Raw genomic sequence first — 16,926 nt, 5'->3', positions numbered from 1 at the left:
GTACTTACAGGGCTAATGACCTGTCATAGATTGGTTTACATGATCACTGATCAATTGTCACTTTATATAACTAGTCAGAATATAATTTTTTAATTAAAATTGAAAATAATGTTTTCAGGCGTCTCCTAGTATATTAAACCACTTGGGAGTTATTTACATTGATACTTCAACATAGGTGAAGGAAAATAATGATGATTTAGTATTTACAGGGCTAACAATTTATGATAGGCTGGTTTAAGTGCTTACTTTATACACTGGTGAAATAGCACTTGTTATAACTGGTTAAATATTATTTTCTGGTAAAACTAGCATGTAAAACATTTATTAACAAAAAGCATTTCTATTATTTCTTGTAAATAGTGTTTTAAGACCGGCTTGCAAGTCACATTAGACCCGGTCTTAAAATGTTTACAGTAGAAATGGCCAACGTGACGAACGAGCGTGGTCCGCCTCAGCATTCAGCGCACGTACTCTCCTGACGTAGGAACTTCGGCAGGTGAGGCATCTTTATTAGGGCAAAACCTCCCCTAACCAGCGGAACGGTACGACCATTCTAATAGCGTGCCCTCGATCACCGTCAGACGAATCTTAAACTACTGCTATCCTGGCATTATAAATTTACGGGGCTTACGACCGTCATACGCTATTATTACACACACATTGCTACATATTAAGTGATCACTTTACACTCGTGTAACATTATATATATATATATATATATATATATATATATATATATATATATATATATATATATATATATATATATATATATATATATATATATATATATATATATATATATATATATATATATATATGTTTATATATATATATATATATATATATATATATATATATATATATATATATATATATATATATATATATTTGTATATATATATAGTTCTATATATAGAAGATCCCAGCTGGAGCAGCAAATAAAAGTTTGTGTTTGATTAATCTATGTGTCAGTGTTTTATAATTATATAATCCTATTTTCTAATTTTATAATATTACTCCTTTAGATCTGACTTTTCTTTTAGTTAAACTCTCTATTTGATTTCATTTTATAATTATTATTTCATATTATTTCAGTCTTACCACTTTTATATTATAATTAAAAATATATAAAGCTGTATTATAAAAAGAATAAGCATACCCTGCCTACCTCAGAACAGGTATCTCCAAATACCTAGTGAGGATAGACAGTGTCCAATAAAAAATAATAATAAATATATATATATAGATATATATATATATATATATATATATATATATATATATATATATATATATATATATATATATATATATATATATATATATATAAATATATATATACATAAATATATATATATATATATATATATATATATATATATATATATATATATATATATATATATATATATATATATATATATATATATATATATATACATAAATATATATATATATATATATATATATATATATATATATATATATATATATATATATATATATATATATATATATATATACATATATATATATGTGTGTGTGTGTGTGTGAATGTGTGTGTAAAGAAATGTACTTAAGAATTATTTTTTTCCAAAGCAAAACAATCATGTTGAGTCATAAATATTTAAATATCTAAAATTATAAATGTATTTTTATTATTTTTTGCTTGTATCAAGTAACTTGAGAATAAAAACATTATAAATTTGTGATTTGTGACTGAAATACGAGGCTTACGATGAGATATTATTATTTTTTATGTAAAACACGAAAAAATAATATTTTCATTGAAAAAAAGTGATCAATAAAATATGAAATTTTAAAAATACATGTGCCCTTTGATGTTCAGACTTCCATCTTTTTTCATATATGTACAAAGGATTTATAGATGTTTCATATCAAATTGAGACACTCATAATATGCACATATCATTCGTAGGGTGAAAAATCCTGTTTCTGATAAAAATTAATATTGTTAATACTATGAGTGAGGAGCCCACGCACACTGTTAAATTCTAACGATATTTTATATCAGAGAATATTTCGTTGGGAATATTATATTTACTGCTAATGCGAAATTTAGAATGAAAATTTATTCGCGAGATAAAGTTTCATTACAAGAAAATGTAAAAACTATGCGCAAATATAAGTTTACAGACACTTTTTAACTAATGTAATCCTCGAGAGACTCGAATTTCTGCTTGGATATCAAATGATAGAAGAAAGCTTGGTAAACCTTCTTTGTAAACCCGTAGCAGTAAAACCAGTTAAAAACTTTTCAGATTTCAACAGAATTTAATAAACCTAATTTACTTAAAATTACTGCGCCTTTTTTGACAGTAAGGCTTATCTAAATATTTATTTAATTTTTTTACAACTTTCAACTTTCATATGTATGAAAGGCCTCGTAGTCTACCCAACTATGGGGAAGACGCTCGACTGCGAAAAGTGCGTCGTGAGATCGATTCCCGCCAATTGCAAGAATTAATTTATATTTTTAATAACAACCATACTGTTTTTTCCACGTACAATTATACATGAGTTTTATCCATAGTCCTTAACGTAGCCTTGCATTATTTCCTTATGTCACCGTTCGAACAACTATCATACATCATTTTAACGCACATTAGTCTGAGAGATCGCATTTTGCTGCATTCAGTCAACTTTCATCCTTCTTTTTCCAACTCCATTCTTCGCTTTCACGCTCTAAAAATAAACATATTGTGGCTTTAAATATTATAATGTATTGTGTTTCGCTGTCTCCTGAAAATGTTGTAGTACGTAATGGAGTTGGGCGCTTTTTGATTTATGAGACACAACTTTTCGTCTCAGGGCAGGATATGTGAAAGTTTTCAAAAAGGATTCCCGAGAAGGACATGGATGGTAAATATTTTATTTACCTAGGTAACCTAGTTCTATTTGCCAAAGGAACAAACCTTACCTCTCCAGTTTTAGGTAGAGAGAAGACTGGGATGGGTTTGCTTCGAAACGGGTAAAGTAAATCTATAGTTATCTGAACAAACCCATATAGATACATACGTACATGTACACAGGTATATCTTAGCGGGGGTTTCGGAAAGTTCATAGAATTGATCTCTATAAGGAATTTAAAAACAGTTAAAAGTTTAAACAGAATTTGGTTTTCTGTTTGAAAAAAGCTTCTTACAAATACTTTAAGACAAGTTTTTTAACTTTAAAAAATACACATCGACCTATTTAATCAAAGAAAAGTAATATAACTCACCAAATAACTAACCAACACACCGCTTGCCGCAGGGATAGGCAGAGAAAACAACGCCACACATTCAAAAACATTCTTCACCTCGTCCACATTTATACATCTTCAAAAACCCTTACCCGCACCCGATGGTGCATAAGGCACTGCATCATAAAAATGTAATGTTATCTTGATCGTTAACGCATGAAGGAAAGGTGATCATCCCTCCATTTTCAGTACCAGTCCAGGGTGGTAATATCGAATAAATATTAGAGTGAAAAAATTACTTATATTTATTTCACCCCCCCTGGGAATCGAACCCGGGACCTCCATTACGTTAGCCGAACGTGCTGACCATTACACTACGCAGGCTGACCTCTTAAATACCCGCCAATTATTCTGACTCCTGACCTATTTATTATCCTGATTATTATTATTTTGTCTGCTTTTATTCCCAACTACATTCGTCTCGTATATTTGTTTTACCGTTGTTCCCTCACTCATTCGTTCTTTATTTCATAACCATCACAACACACTTTTCTTAGTTTTATCGATATTATTTATCCCAGCTTTGCATAATTTCCTTATTTCACCATTTGAACATCAATCAAACATCGATTTGCCGCACATTCACACAGAAAATCGTCAATTGTTTTGTAAGTTCGCGTAATGTCACTACAATGTCAATCTGCATATGGAGATCACCGCATTTTCAAATCACTTACATTGTTTCAAATGGACGACTGGCGTTGATTAAACGCTGGTTAGTTTTGATTACTTCTTGCGGTTTTCTAACGCAGCTACGTCACACAGTCCCGCTATATCCATCATTGACGGCGCCCACATACGTTATGTACAGATTGCAGAAACTACCTACGTTCACTTGGCACAGACGTTCGGGATTTGTTTACAACTTTGTAAAATATGTGTAAAACTTTGTAAAATTCCGTTCTTTTTCAGTAAATTATAGAGCACTACATCTGGGGCTAGGCGTACTAATAATTGAGTACTATTTAGGGATTTTTTTAAAGCAAGTGTTTTAGAATAACTGATTAAGTTAAGTTGGTTTTGATCATATGGTTGGTTTTATTTGATTTCCCGTGGATTTACATAATAAGCTGCAAATTTGAACTCCCTAGTATTAAAAAAATCGAGCATCTTCTCAAAAAAACTATTAAAAGTTTTTTTTTTATTTGGATAGGTGGTTTGTAAAAAAAATTACTCCCCTTTTAAGTAGACAATTCACCTATTAACACAGTAAGTTTAATTTCTCATTATGCAAACATTATTTTGGAATTATTAGCTAATTTTTAAATTTGGTGTTTCTTTTGTAATACTACAATTTACGACTAAAGGTCAACACACATTAAGTCGTAAATCTAAAAAGTTAACATTTATAAAATATATGTATATTTTTAATAATGTAAAAAAAACAAATGTATGACTTTTTGAAACTCCCTCTTATACACACGTACGTTCATAGGCAGATACAAACAGAATTGGATTTCCGCATGAAAAAACATGATGTTCTCCAAAACTCTCATGAAAACGGATTTTGATAGGATTACAATAGAAAATAAGTTCAAATTTGGTGACAAAGTCGTCTGAAAACATTTTTGTTTTATACTGAATGAAAATAAATCAAAAGAATCGCTTCAAACTATTATACTTGTAAAATCTTAGTATCACCAAATTGAATAAGAACATAGCTTATTAAAATTGGCAAATTTCAACCATACATAGATGTTCCCAAAGTTTAATATTTTAATTGAATCATAAATACAACTTTCGAAATTTGAGTGATGTGGTTATCAATCATGCTTAGGGTGGATGTTACACGGTGTATAAAGTGATCACTTAAACCTGCTAGTGACAGATAGTAAACTCTATAAATGGCCAAAATTCCATATTCTTTCTCATCTTTGTTGAGTTATTACTAAAAATCTTGTTTAAATAAAAGTTACCAATTGATAATCACACATAAAAAAACGAACAAACATGATTTTCTTTGGAAATATTTATGTTTTTATTATTTTCAAAAATACTTCAATTTCATACTATTTCTGTGAGCCTAAGCGGCTCATATTTTGATAAATAGCGGCTCAAATTGTGGTAGAGTTCGAACCGAAAAACTTTGACTCTAACCACGGCACCACAACCCGATATTTAGTAAGCAGCTTGCAAAATGTGCTTTTCTGACGTATTCCCTCTCTCTTTGTCATCGACAACAGACCAGTCTAATAATGACAGTTACGATTCATGGAAACCGTCATATTATTTTCAGGTTTCAACCTGAAAAAAAGGTGTTATAAAAAAGGGTTATCATTAATTTCAGGGATGATGGCGGATATTTACTATTTTCCTTTTTTTACAAAGACACCGTCAATTTTTTTTAAACTAAATAGTTTTACAAAGCGTATACATCCCATTCTATCTCTGGTGCCGAAAAATGTTTTTCGATGAGAGGGGATAACTCATTTCCGGATTGTCTGGGAGGCTTTCACGGACCGGATATTCAACTTTTGTTGGCTCCCACATGTTTTAAAATAAACTTATTGACGTCAGCCATTGTTGTAAATGCGTAAAGTAATAAAGTTTGAAAGGAAAGTTGTAAACGAGAGTTGATAAAATCTGGCAAATTAGTTACTTTTGTTATATTGCTTTAAAAGATTAAGTAGACCGCCATACCACGTGATGTGATCCAAAGTCGAGCCCATCTTGAATGGTCATTTAATTTATTGACAAAAATCCTCAAATGAATGTCAGAAAAATAGAAAATAGCTGCCCTTTAAATGACCAGATAGCTTATATCGATAACTTCTTTGTCCTTTTTTTAAAGGAATACCCGCAATGCCTCTTTTTCTAGAGGATTGGGTCAAATAAAAATAAGGGATTTTTTCACTCTAATATTTATATAATATTACCCTAGACTGGTACCGAAAGCGGAGGGCTGATCGCCTTTCGTTCATGTGTTAACTAACGATAGAGAAAACACTGCATTTATTTGATGCATAGCCCTATGCACCATTAGGTGCGTACAAGGGTTTGAAACAAACATGAAACATTTTGAAAAATAAGACTTGACACTTGCTGAAGCAACCGTTCTCCGGGTGATTGCCAAATAAAGTAAAATAAAAATAAAAACCAACTTTTTTTGTTTGCCGGCAACTTGTACAACTGTGTATTTTGAATAAAAGAAAACGGAAAAGTTTGCGGTATCGGTTTGAGTAGAAATAAAGTTTTGTAGAATGACGTCATAGTTGAATGCTCACACCTCACTAGGGCCAGGGTTGTGTCTCGGACGGGGTGGGAATTACCCCTGAAGTTTTGTGATTTACTGAAATTAAATAACACAACTTTGGACAGTCACACCTCCTGTAATACTATAGTCAGGTCAGTGAGGTGCAAATGTATCGTTGTTCGTAGTTTTAAGAATACATTTTGATTCGCTGGATTATTTTTTCAAATGCCAATGTTAGAACTTTAAAAATGTATTAAATTACATACGTGAAATTTTGTAACTGAAATGTTACAAATCCTGTTTTTTCTTACTCATTAATGTACATGTATTTATGTAACTGTTCTTTAAAATTTCCAAATAAAATAAAAATAAAATAAAATGTCACATTTTAATGTCGTTGGTTGCTTCTCGTTGGACAAGGACAAGGTAGAAAGTGAATTAATGAAAGTCCAGGTGTAATTATTTTATTGTAAAACCTTTATACTGTAAATTGTTATTGTATCTATTGTTTGTAATGTATATAATCTAATAATGAAAAAAAACAAATAATGATAAATAAAAAAAAATTATGAATATTTCGGCTCAACACAGGCCATGCCTAAAGAGCCGTAATACATATAGTAAAAAAAATTATCTATGAAATACATAAATCTAAAAACGTAGTTGTTTATTTATTTACAGTGCCAGCTCGCTAATCAGAACGTTAATTGTACAGTGGGTAGTCTTGGATGAGGGAATCGTTCGATTATTGAGAGTTTTGATAAAAATTACAGAAAAAGTTCATTTCGGTTTATGAAAATACTCTTTATTCTACATTTTTATTCAGGTACTGAATGAATAATTCAAAAATTTAACATTTTTATTTTAGTTTGAAAAAATCAAATATTTTCTTTTGAGCCAACGAACCTGAAAAGTGTTGAAGAACTTATAAAATATTTAATAATTTTACTTTAATAATAAAATTGTTCTTCAGTCTTGGCGTGTTTTTTAAATGTTTATATTTTTTAAATGTTACCCACAAATATTTTTCATCAAAATCTTCCGGGATTTTACCGATTTTATATACAAATACAAACATTTTATTTATATGATTATTTTCGTGATAAGGATATGTGGGCAAAACAGTTTGGATTCCCATTGATTTAAGGAATAAAATACGTGACCGGGTATCAACATATTTTTTTCTCTGTTATATAAGGAATTAATATTTTCATAGTACTTTTCACTCTTCCCCTTCATTTTTCCTTCAACCTCCAGGTTTTTTGATGAGAAGAGCCACCTCTTCTTATACGCACATTCAAGCAACCCCAAATAGAGTAATATATTTTTATTTACTTCTCCACGAATCCAAAAATACAATTTTCCCGGGTTTAGCGAGGGATATTATTTGGCTCCGTAAATATATACATGGCCCATTATTGAAATGTGGGGAACAGACCTTATTATATGTATATTGTATAATATGTGGGCATACCAAATATTTGAACTGGGAACTTCACCGAACCTTTTAGCTTTCATATAGATATATTCCGATATTTAAAGCCATTCATCCTGTCAATATTTTATTACATAAATCCTTCTCTCAGCCACAGTAAAGCTTTTTTTAAATTAAATGTACATATCATATATACGTAAATGACAAGGTTCTTGTCGAAACCGGTGGGAGAAAAAAATGTACCAATAAAAAAGTGATTGAAAACAATGTTCTTTTATTTTATAAAACATCTTTGCTACGCCACAGCGTATCTGCGAAAAACATTGAAGAAAATATAATTTATTTTTAATTTATGTTTTACTTGGTAAATACCACTATTTCTTAAAATCCATTGTGAAACGTATATCGATGCATTCCGCATCATTTTTGAACTGTAAAATGTAAAGCTTAGTCTAAATTTTAGGGTTGTGTCCTTAAAACGTTGAACGATGAAGAGGAGGAAGGAGCTGTTACTTATTTTTTTATTTGTCCTTTTTATTTTTTATCACATTTTGAGTGTTTCCAAATACTTTTTACATTTTTACATCTTAACATGTTTGTACTATTAATAGTTTTAACCAACCAATCATAAAGCGTCATGAGATTAATGATAAATGTAGGAGTTCCAAAAATTTGAGATGTAAATATTGCACGTGCGTAAAGTGATCACTTAACCAGCCAGAGTGGGTTCGAACCGAGAAACTCAGACTCAAGAGTTCGCGACTCTAACCACGGGACCACAACCCGGACAATATAATATATCATGAAGTGATTGATGAATGATAAAGAGAGTATGTAATTAAAATATAACTCAATTTTAAAATTACTATAAATATTTTATTAAAACTTAACGTCTACCGGTTTCTAAGGTAATCGCTTATTTTTCAAGACTGATCAATACTCAAACACTATCTACTTAACAAAATTCAAAACAAAAATTGGCCGTTAGGTTATTTTTAGGCATTTGATAAAGAGAGTGTTCAATACTTTATTATTCTTGTATAGATATAAACTAAAATACTCTAGCGATTCTTGGAAACATATTCATTTTGGCACCATAGTACTTCATAGTTCATTTAATATGAATAAACTGAAAATTTCCTGAATGATATTTTTCAGCGTGAAAATGTTTCCATTCTTTCAGGTGGAAAGCTGTCTGTTACCACTACGTGAGAAGAAAAAGGCAGGTCACCCGGTACAGGAATGGGGATGCTTATACGACCACACAGGTAGGGCTTTTACATTCATATTGTTTCTCCGCGAACAGCTATTCTTCAAACACCCTGTTCACGTACTTTCATTCACTTAGATAAAAAATTATTTATGGACTGGGGAGAAATGATGAGTTGGTGAAATTTTTCTGCAAAATGACTTCGTTAAAATGATAAAAAGGTGCATTTATATACTTATGGTATATTCATGTGCAAATATAATATTTTTCATGTAGAAGAAAATTGGAATTTTCACAATTAACTTCTTTGCGAAAATTTAAGTATAGATTATTATCTACCTTTTTTATTAATATTTTTTTTCAGATACTTAACAACTAACATTTTTTAAAAAACTTAATAAAATAAAACTTTAACTTTTTTAACCACTTTTATTTTTGGTCATATTCTCCGACCGGTTTCGATAAGAACCTTGTTATCTTCAGGGATGGACATGTACGTGTACATGTCTTTTCCTGAAGATGACAAGGTTCTTGTCGAAACCGGTTGGAAAAAGTATTAAAAAATAAAATTGGTTCAAATCAAAATTCTTTCTACGTTTTAACATCTCAGCATAGGTGAAAAATAATATGAAAGTTTTAATATTTATAGGGCTTATAACCCGTCATAGGCCGGTCAAATTGCTCACTTTATACACATGTAACATTCATCATTCTACCCATGATTTACAATCACACTACTAATCCTCTACGTTTTTATTTCGTTAGTAAAATGGTTTGCTAAAAATCCTGATAAATAATATAGAAAAACTGAAATATTTACGTATTTTTAAGAAGGGATCGCTTTTGTTGTATTTCAGTTCAGATTACAGGGATTAAATGTATGACAACTGATAGTGTTGGGAACAATAAAAAGGCTGAGGTGAAAGTACTAGAAATGAATGATACTTTTTATATTTTTTTTACCGTGAAATTATTATATTATCCGTAGAAACAATCTGAAGTATATTACTACTAACATTTTGCTACTAACATATCGTAGTCATACAGGAGAAAGTGACCAAATGCATTTTTTTACAAAAACGTGATTATTGACTGTTTGATATCTTACTAGCTGAATATTGCCCTGAAAAAAATCCCAAAGGATTTAAAAGTATAATATTATATTGACTTGTTGAAAATGACGTCACTGCAGTTAGTAGTTTTTATTTTCTTGGCAAGCAAAAGTGACTTAAATGGCCCTCCAGAACATTTTACGTTTTGTTACTTGGTCACTTTCTCCTGTACGACTACGATATATGTAGTGGGTATGATTTGTTTTGTTATTTAGAAGGTTTTAAGGATTCGATGGCAATGGACAAGTCATGTTACAAGACAGAAAATGGACAGATTGGCATCCAAAGTTCTGCGGTGGAAACCATGAGACATGAAAAGAAGAATATGCCGGTCTTATAAAAGATGGGCCGATGACATTTTCCCCGTCACGGGTAGTAAGTGGATTGAAAAAGCCCAAGCAAGAGAAGTCTAGAAAAAGATTAGAAGAGACCTACACACAGCAGTGGAGATACGGCTGCCAAAGAAGAAGAAGAAAGAAGATAATGGGTATAAAATTATAATAGGTAATATAACCTCGAAAAATTGGATTATCCTGAATCGACTGGAAATAAGCGAGAACGTGCTCCGTTCTGTTAAAACGATGCGGAAATTGAGTCATTCTAAAATTAATTGTCACGTACAGCAAATAATATACCCTGTTTGGAAACTGCGATGTTATTCAAAGGGATTGAATCTAGACACAATGCCAAAAATTATACTTAAATTGGAAAATATAAATTTTAGCAATGTTCAAGTTTAGGTTCAAAGTAAGTGTGAATTATTTTGATTTTTATTTTGGTATTTTTATATATTATTACAATATATGTTTTTTTTATGAAAATCTCACTAGGCAGAACCCGTGACAATACGTTAATTACATTGTAAAGAAAAAAATATTTTTAATCTATAAATATAACAACATTTTTTTTTAACAAAACAAAATGGGGGTATCAATATGAAGAAAGTAATTAGGTAAAAAAATATTTTATCATCCACAAAACTGACTAAAAAAATTACGAATTTTAAGTACAAAATTCCGTATATGTAAATTAGAGATATTTTAAAACAAATTTTGGTAGGAAAATATATAAATACTTCATTGGAATGTATTTTTTAACAGAATTTCAATATTATTTCAAAGTTAGATACGATGGGGTTACGTTGATACTCAGATCTGGTTGTAGTTTTGACAAGGGTAGAGGAAAAGGGGTTACTTTACAGCGGTGCTAATCCACTATTTAGTTACGGTCGGTATAGCTGACAAAACATACTGAAACTTACCCCACATTACCGTGGAGCCACACTCCATGAACACCCGTCATATACGTTCAAAGGCAAAAATCATTACCCACTTGAGAATATTATTCAGAGATACGTTGGATGAGATTTTAAAGTAAAAAGTATAATATACATTAAATTGTAACACTTTTTTCTGTTTCTTAATTTATCGTTAAATCGTTCTTTGTTACCAATATATCATTAGTATACTGGCAAAAAACAAAAACTCGAAACTATGCAATTTTGACTCATGCATTCATTCGAACCCTTATCCGCTAACCCTTAGCTCCCCAATGGTGCATAGGGCACTGCATCATATAAACGCAGTGTTATCTTGATCTTTAACTCACGAAGGAAAGGTGATCAGCCCTCCGCTTCAGGTACCAGTCCCGGGTAATATTGAATAAATATTAGAGTTAAAAAATCAATTATATTTATTAGACCCCCCTCTGGGAATCAAACCCAGGACCTCCAGAACGCTAGCTGAGCGTGCTGACCATTACACTACGGAGGCGGACAACTGTACTTAACAGGATCAAATTTTGACTAATGATGCAGTATTATAAAGTTTTCAACGTTCTATATATAAACTGGCAAAGTACATGAGGTAGTTTGAAATGTCATATTTATGTGGTTTTAAAAGTAAATTTAACTTTAGGTTTAATAGCGGGTGTTTTATTCAGGCTAAAAGCTTTAAATAACATGGATTATTCAAACAGGGATTTAAGAGTTAACATTTTTTGCCAGTATACCCTACCAACCATCAAGCAGAGAAAGCTGATGTACTTCGGACACGTCATGAGAAATGAAAAATATCCTCTTCTCCACCTAATCAGACAAGGAAAGATTGAGGGGTGAAGAACTCAAGGACGCCGAAGGACATCATGGCTGAAAAACCTACGACAGTGGTTTGACAGAAGCACCAAATCTCTGTTCCGAGCTGCAGCATCGAAATTGAAGATAGCTATGATGATCGCCGATCTTCGTTAGAAGTGGCACAGAATGAAGAAGCTATATAGTATACTCACGATATATTAACAGTAGAAATCCAAACAAGATTTTTAAAAACATTTTAAAAAAATACGTAAATACTGAAGAACACATTTATTATTACATAAAATTATGTCACAGTTAATAAAGTATACAGTACTGTACCTGTATTGCTACTCAAGTACTGTAGTATTACATACAAACGTTACACAAGTGTTTACACTTATAAACTTATATCAGTCAAGTCATGCTTTTTTCCGTGCCATTTTCTCGAGTTTTCTATAGAATCATTGATCAAATCGTTGTCAAACCTACTACACACACAACTTAAAACAAATTATACTCCTTACAGTCACCATAGCACCACATAAAAAATAAGATTAAAAGCAAGGCAAGACTTAAAGTAAAATAATGTCTGGTAAGATAAATTCGTCCACGATTGTCACTAACTATAATACAACAATACGAAAGTAAAAAGATATATAAAAAGAAGGTATCATAAATTTCTTAGTACTTTTGGGATCAGCCTTTTTCCATTCATATATAATTCTTAACACTTTCACCCATTTCAACCCCTATAATTATATTTACCAAAAATATAATAAAAGAAACAGATACGTAACTCATAAAATGATTAAATATTTCAGTGTTTTTGATATTTTCAGGATTTTTGCAGACAATTTTAGCAACAAAAAAAATAACGAAGAGGAATAATAATAATAATAAAGTAGTTTTTTGAGATTTTGTTTTTAAGCTGGGAGCATTGTTTCTACAGTCGACAGTTGATTTGTAGTCAGTACATCTTGCCATTTCAATATGAAAAGACTGAGTGACCATTGTGCGCGTCGTAGGTTCAATGAATGTGCTGAAAACAAAATGCAGCATGATCCACTTTTTCAGCGCAAAACTTTGTTCACCGATGAGGCTCATTTTGGTTAAATGGCTATGTCAATAAGCTAAATTGTCGAACTTAGAGTGGATAAAACCCAGAAGCCTTTGTCGAGATGCCCTAACATCCATTAAATTCACTGTTTGGTGTGCTACATATGCCCATAGGCAGGTGGAATCATTGGTCCACATTATAATCATTGTACCAGAATGTTACGGTCAATGAAGAGCGCTACAGAACCATGATTACTGACTTCTTCGTACCTCAGTTGAATGGCATTGATGTGACAGAGCTGTGGTTTCAACAAGATGGCGCAACATACCGCACGGCGGGTGTCACCATCAATTTATTGCAGAAAATTTAAATTTGTTTAACTCTAAAAAAACACACCTATACATGAAAGGAAAAACATACAAGTTTTGTTAAAAATAATATCTTTCATTTTATAATAGCTATTTTGTATTTTACTTACATCAAAAATATCTAATCTCTTTTAATATTTCTTTTTCTCCAGTTAACATTAAGTAAAGACTTGTATTAACACCTCTAGAACAGCAAAATCTTTATTAAATGAAATTTTTATTAAGCTCTATATAAAACGCCCTCTTAATGCCTTTTGGAGAGAATCCGTTATTAAATTACCCCTGCTGCCTTATTCCGAACCTCGGTCTTTATAAAATCAACTGCGTTATTATTTTTTCTCGTAGTACGAACAAAGATTTTGATTCCTCGGTGAATGTGGTAATTTTAGGGTGCGAAGTGAGAATAAGGGCTGTGAAAATATCAGACTATATCGCCCTTATCGAATCAGTGGGAAGCAAATTTGAACGAGGCAACGAGTGCTTTAAACTAAATGACCGTTTTTTCCATGCTCTATCGTGAATATAAAAAAATGTTGAAAACATTTGGTACGTACTTTCTACAGTCAAAGGAAGAATATTAAAATAGTTAATTAAAATTTGATCAGAGAACGTAACATATTTACAATTTATTAATTACTTATTGATTGTACAAATATTTAAATCAGTACTAACCGGTTGTGTAAAAACGAACATTTTCATGATTACTAAGCGATTTTAAAAAACTTAGTACCGTAGAACGGGGCTACTTGAACTTTGATGTGTTACTTGAGCCCAGTACAAAAAAAAAACATTTAGATCTGTATTTGGTCTACAATAATGAACGTATCGATATGATTCATTGTTTCCCTGACAGGTGACACTTTTACGTTCTTTTTTGTAGACCAAATACAGATTTAAAAAAAAAATGTACTGGACTCAAGTAACACATCAAAGTTCAAGCCCCGTTCTACGGCATTTACTAAGAATGATATTATGAAAACGCTTCGTTAAGTTAGCTTGCATTTGACATTATTTATAAACAATTCACAAACAACGTAAAAACAACGTAAAAACAACGTAAAATTTCACCTAGCCGGTTCATCGGGTTGGAGATCTACTTCTCTAGCTTTCTGACCTTCTAGGCCTCCGGTTATGACAAGGCCTATCCAGGTTGACTGGTGGTCTACGAGCAATGTGGCCGAAGAAGTGGAGAACTCGTCTTCGCAAAGAGTCGAAAGACGATCCGTGATCCTCATCTGCTGCAACATCGCCATCGATGCGTTCGTTTTCTTTGCTGTCCATGAAATTGTCAACATCTTCCTCCAGAACCACATCTCAAATGCGTCTAGTTTTTGACGTTCGGCAGCTCTTCGGGTGAATAGATTGATTGTCTCATCAATTCATTCGACAGTCACATTATTGTAAAAATCTATCCATTTATAATTTAAGTTTTACTTAGTAAATATGTACCACTATTTCTTAAAATCTGATGGGTGTTTGAAAATAATGTGGAATGCATCGAAACACGTCGGCTGTCCAAACTCAAAACACAGTAAGGGACATTTTTTTGTAGTACGTTTTTATTGCATTTTTGGACTAAGTAGCATCTACTTAGTCCAAAAATGCAACAACAAAAAAACGTGCTACAAAAAAATGTCCGTTACTGTGTTTTCAGTTTGGACAGCCGACGTGTAATAGATTGTAAGAAATAGTGGTATTTACTTAGTAAAACTAAATTAAAAATAGATTGTCAATAGCTTGTTTATAGGTAGAATCTTTCATTCCAAAATAGTTCCTCGTCGCACTTGTATATCTTAAAATAAAAATGTTTTTTTTGCAGGTATATTTTGAACGCGTCAACTCGCATAGTGCATCATCCACCTTTGCGCATGCGTACTGCGGCTTCAAGGATGTCTCGAGAAATCTCATATTAGACTCCAGAGGGCCCATCACTAAAATCCGTTTCAGCAAAGGTTTTGCCTTCTCCAACATCGAAGCTGCAAGTGGTAAGACCCAAATTATTTTTTCGTAACTTAATAAATACTGACATAAAAAAAACAAAAGAGATTTGACAAATATAAGAGAGAATTAGTATGAGAGACAAAGAGAGAGAGAGAACATCTCAAAAGAAATACATACATCAATACAAAATTTGCATAGAAATATCATATTTAATCAGTATTAACACTGTCATTGCATAATGTTTCAATTGATTATACAGAATTACTAATACAATGTTTTGTGGTAAGTAAAATATTTTATATATGTCCATGATTCGATGTTTCTGATTTAACGAGAGAAAAAAAAACACAATGATAAATATTACTGACACAACGCGTAGTACAAAAGAGGTGTCGGAAGACCCCAAAAGAGATGGTCCGACGACATAGTCGCTGTGGGCGTAAAAACTGACTGCAAGCAGCAACCAACCGAAGGGATTGGAATGAAGGGGAAGAAGCCTATATCCAGCAGTTGAGGTCAGAAGGCTCATGAAGAAGAAGAAAAAGAACGCGTCGTATGTCACTGTTCATATATAGCGTCTGACGTTTACATCTACAACGCACGCATGCGCGACACTATCTCATTCTATCGCTTTGTATCGTGTATATGTCGCTCTCTTTTGCTCCACTCTCGTGGCGTCGGAATGTATAGCTCTCTTTCTCCTTCTCTTTTAGTTATATCTTTCTTCTCTCTCATGTAAGGAAATGTGTCTTATAAACGTGACGTGACCTTGAAATTTCACTCTCAATTTGCGACCAATTATCAATTATGTCACCTAAAAGTTTTACTTAAAAAAACTGCACTATATTGATTGAGAATTTGAGTCGGTTTGTGGTTCTTATATGTATTAGTGTCCTTGAATTGAATAAATTTTAATATTTATGGAAATCTTTATTTAGATAAGGTTTTTAATATTTTAAAATGATTCAATTTAAAACATTAATAGATTAATTGCGTTTCCTTCTCAGAGTTCGAAGACCAGCGATCCAGGTTCTTTGCCCAGCATGAACGATATGACATGTATATGGAAATGCGAGAAGGTCTCGACTTAGTTGGAGTCAGCTCTTTCAAGGAGTACATGGTCGCTTACAGGTAAGATTTTTTTTTATACATACTGTATGCTCTAATGGTATACATTGCTCCTATTCTCTTATACGGCTGTGAAACATTGCACTTTACAAGGGCCCAGAGCAGCCGTGTACTTAGATTTGAGAATAAGTTTCTGCGAAG

The 16,926-nt window shown here is 31.8% G+C and overlaps 1 protein-coding gene across 1 annotated transcript in view; it reads left to right on the top strand.

The window, feature by feature from the left end:
• The window catches only part of LOC148311163 (uncharacterized), a 108,012-nt gene that overhangs the window by 74,051 nt on the left and 17,035 nt on the right, over positions 1 to 16,926 (top strand). The window contains exons 6-8 of the mRNA XM_088257111.1: positions 9,079 to 9,163; positions 15,536 to 15,701; positions 16,665 to 16,788. Coding sequence (XP_088113237.1) covers positions 9,079 to 9,163; positions 15,536 to 15,701; positions 16,665 to 16,788 — 375 coding nt within the window. The remainder of the gene's footprint in view (positions 1 to 9,078; positions 9,164 to 15,535; positions 15,702 to 16,664; positions 16,789 to 16,926) is intronic.

This window comes from Brachycentrus maculatus, unplaced genomic scaffold (assembly GCF_059751285.1).
Source record: "Brachycentrus maculatus isolate JH-2025_06_01 unplaced genomic scaffold, ASM5975128v1 h1tg000071l, whole genome shotgun sequence".
Classification (NCBI taxonomy): Eukaryota; Metazoa; Arthropoda; class Insecta; order Trichoptera; family Brachycentridae; genus Brachycentrus; species Brachycentrus maculatus.
This window is presented reverse-complemented; position numbering and strand designations above follow the sequence as displayed.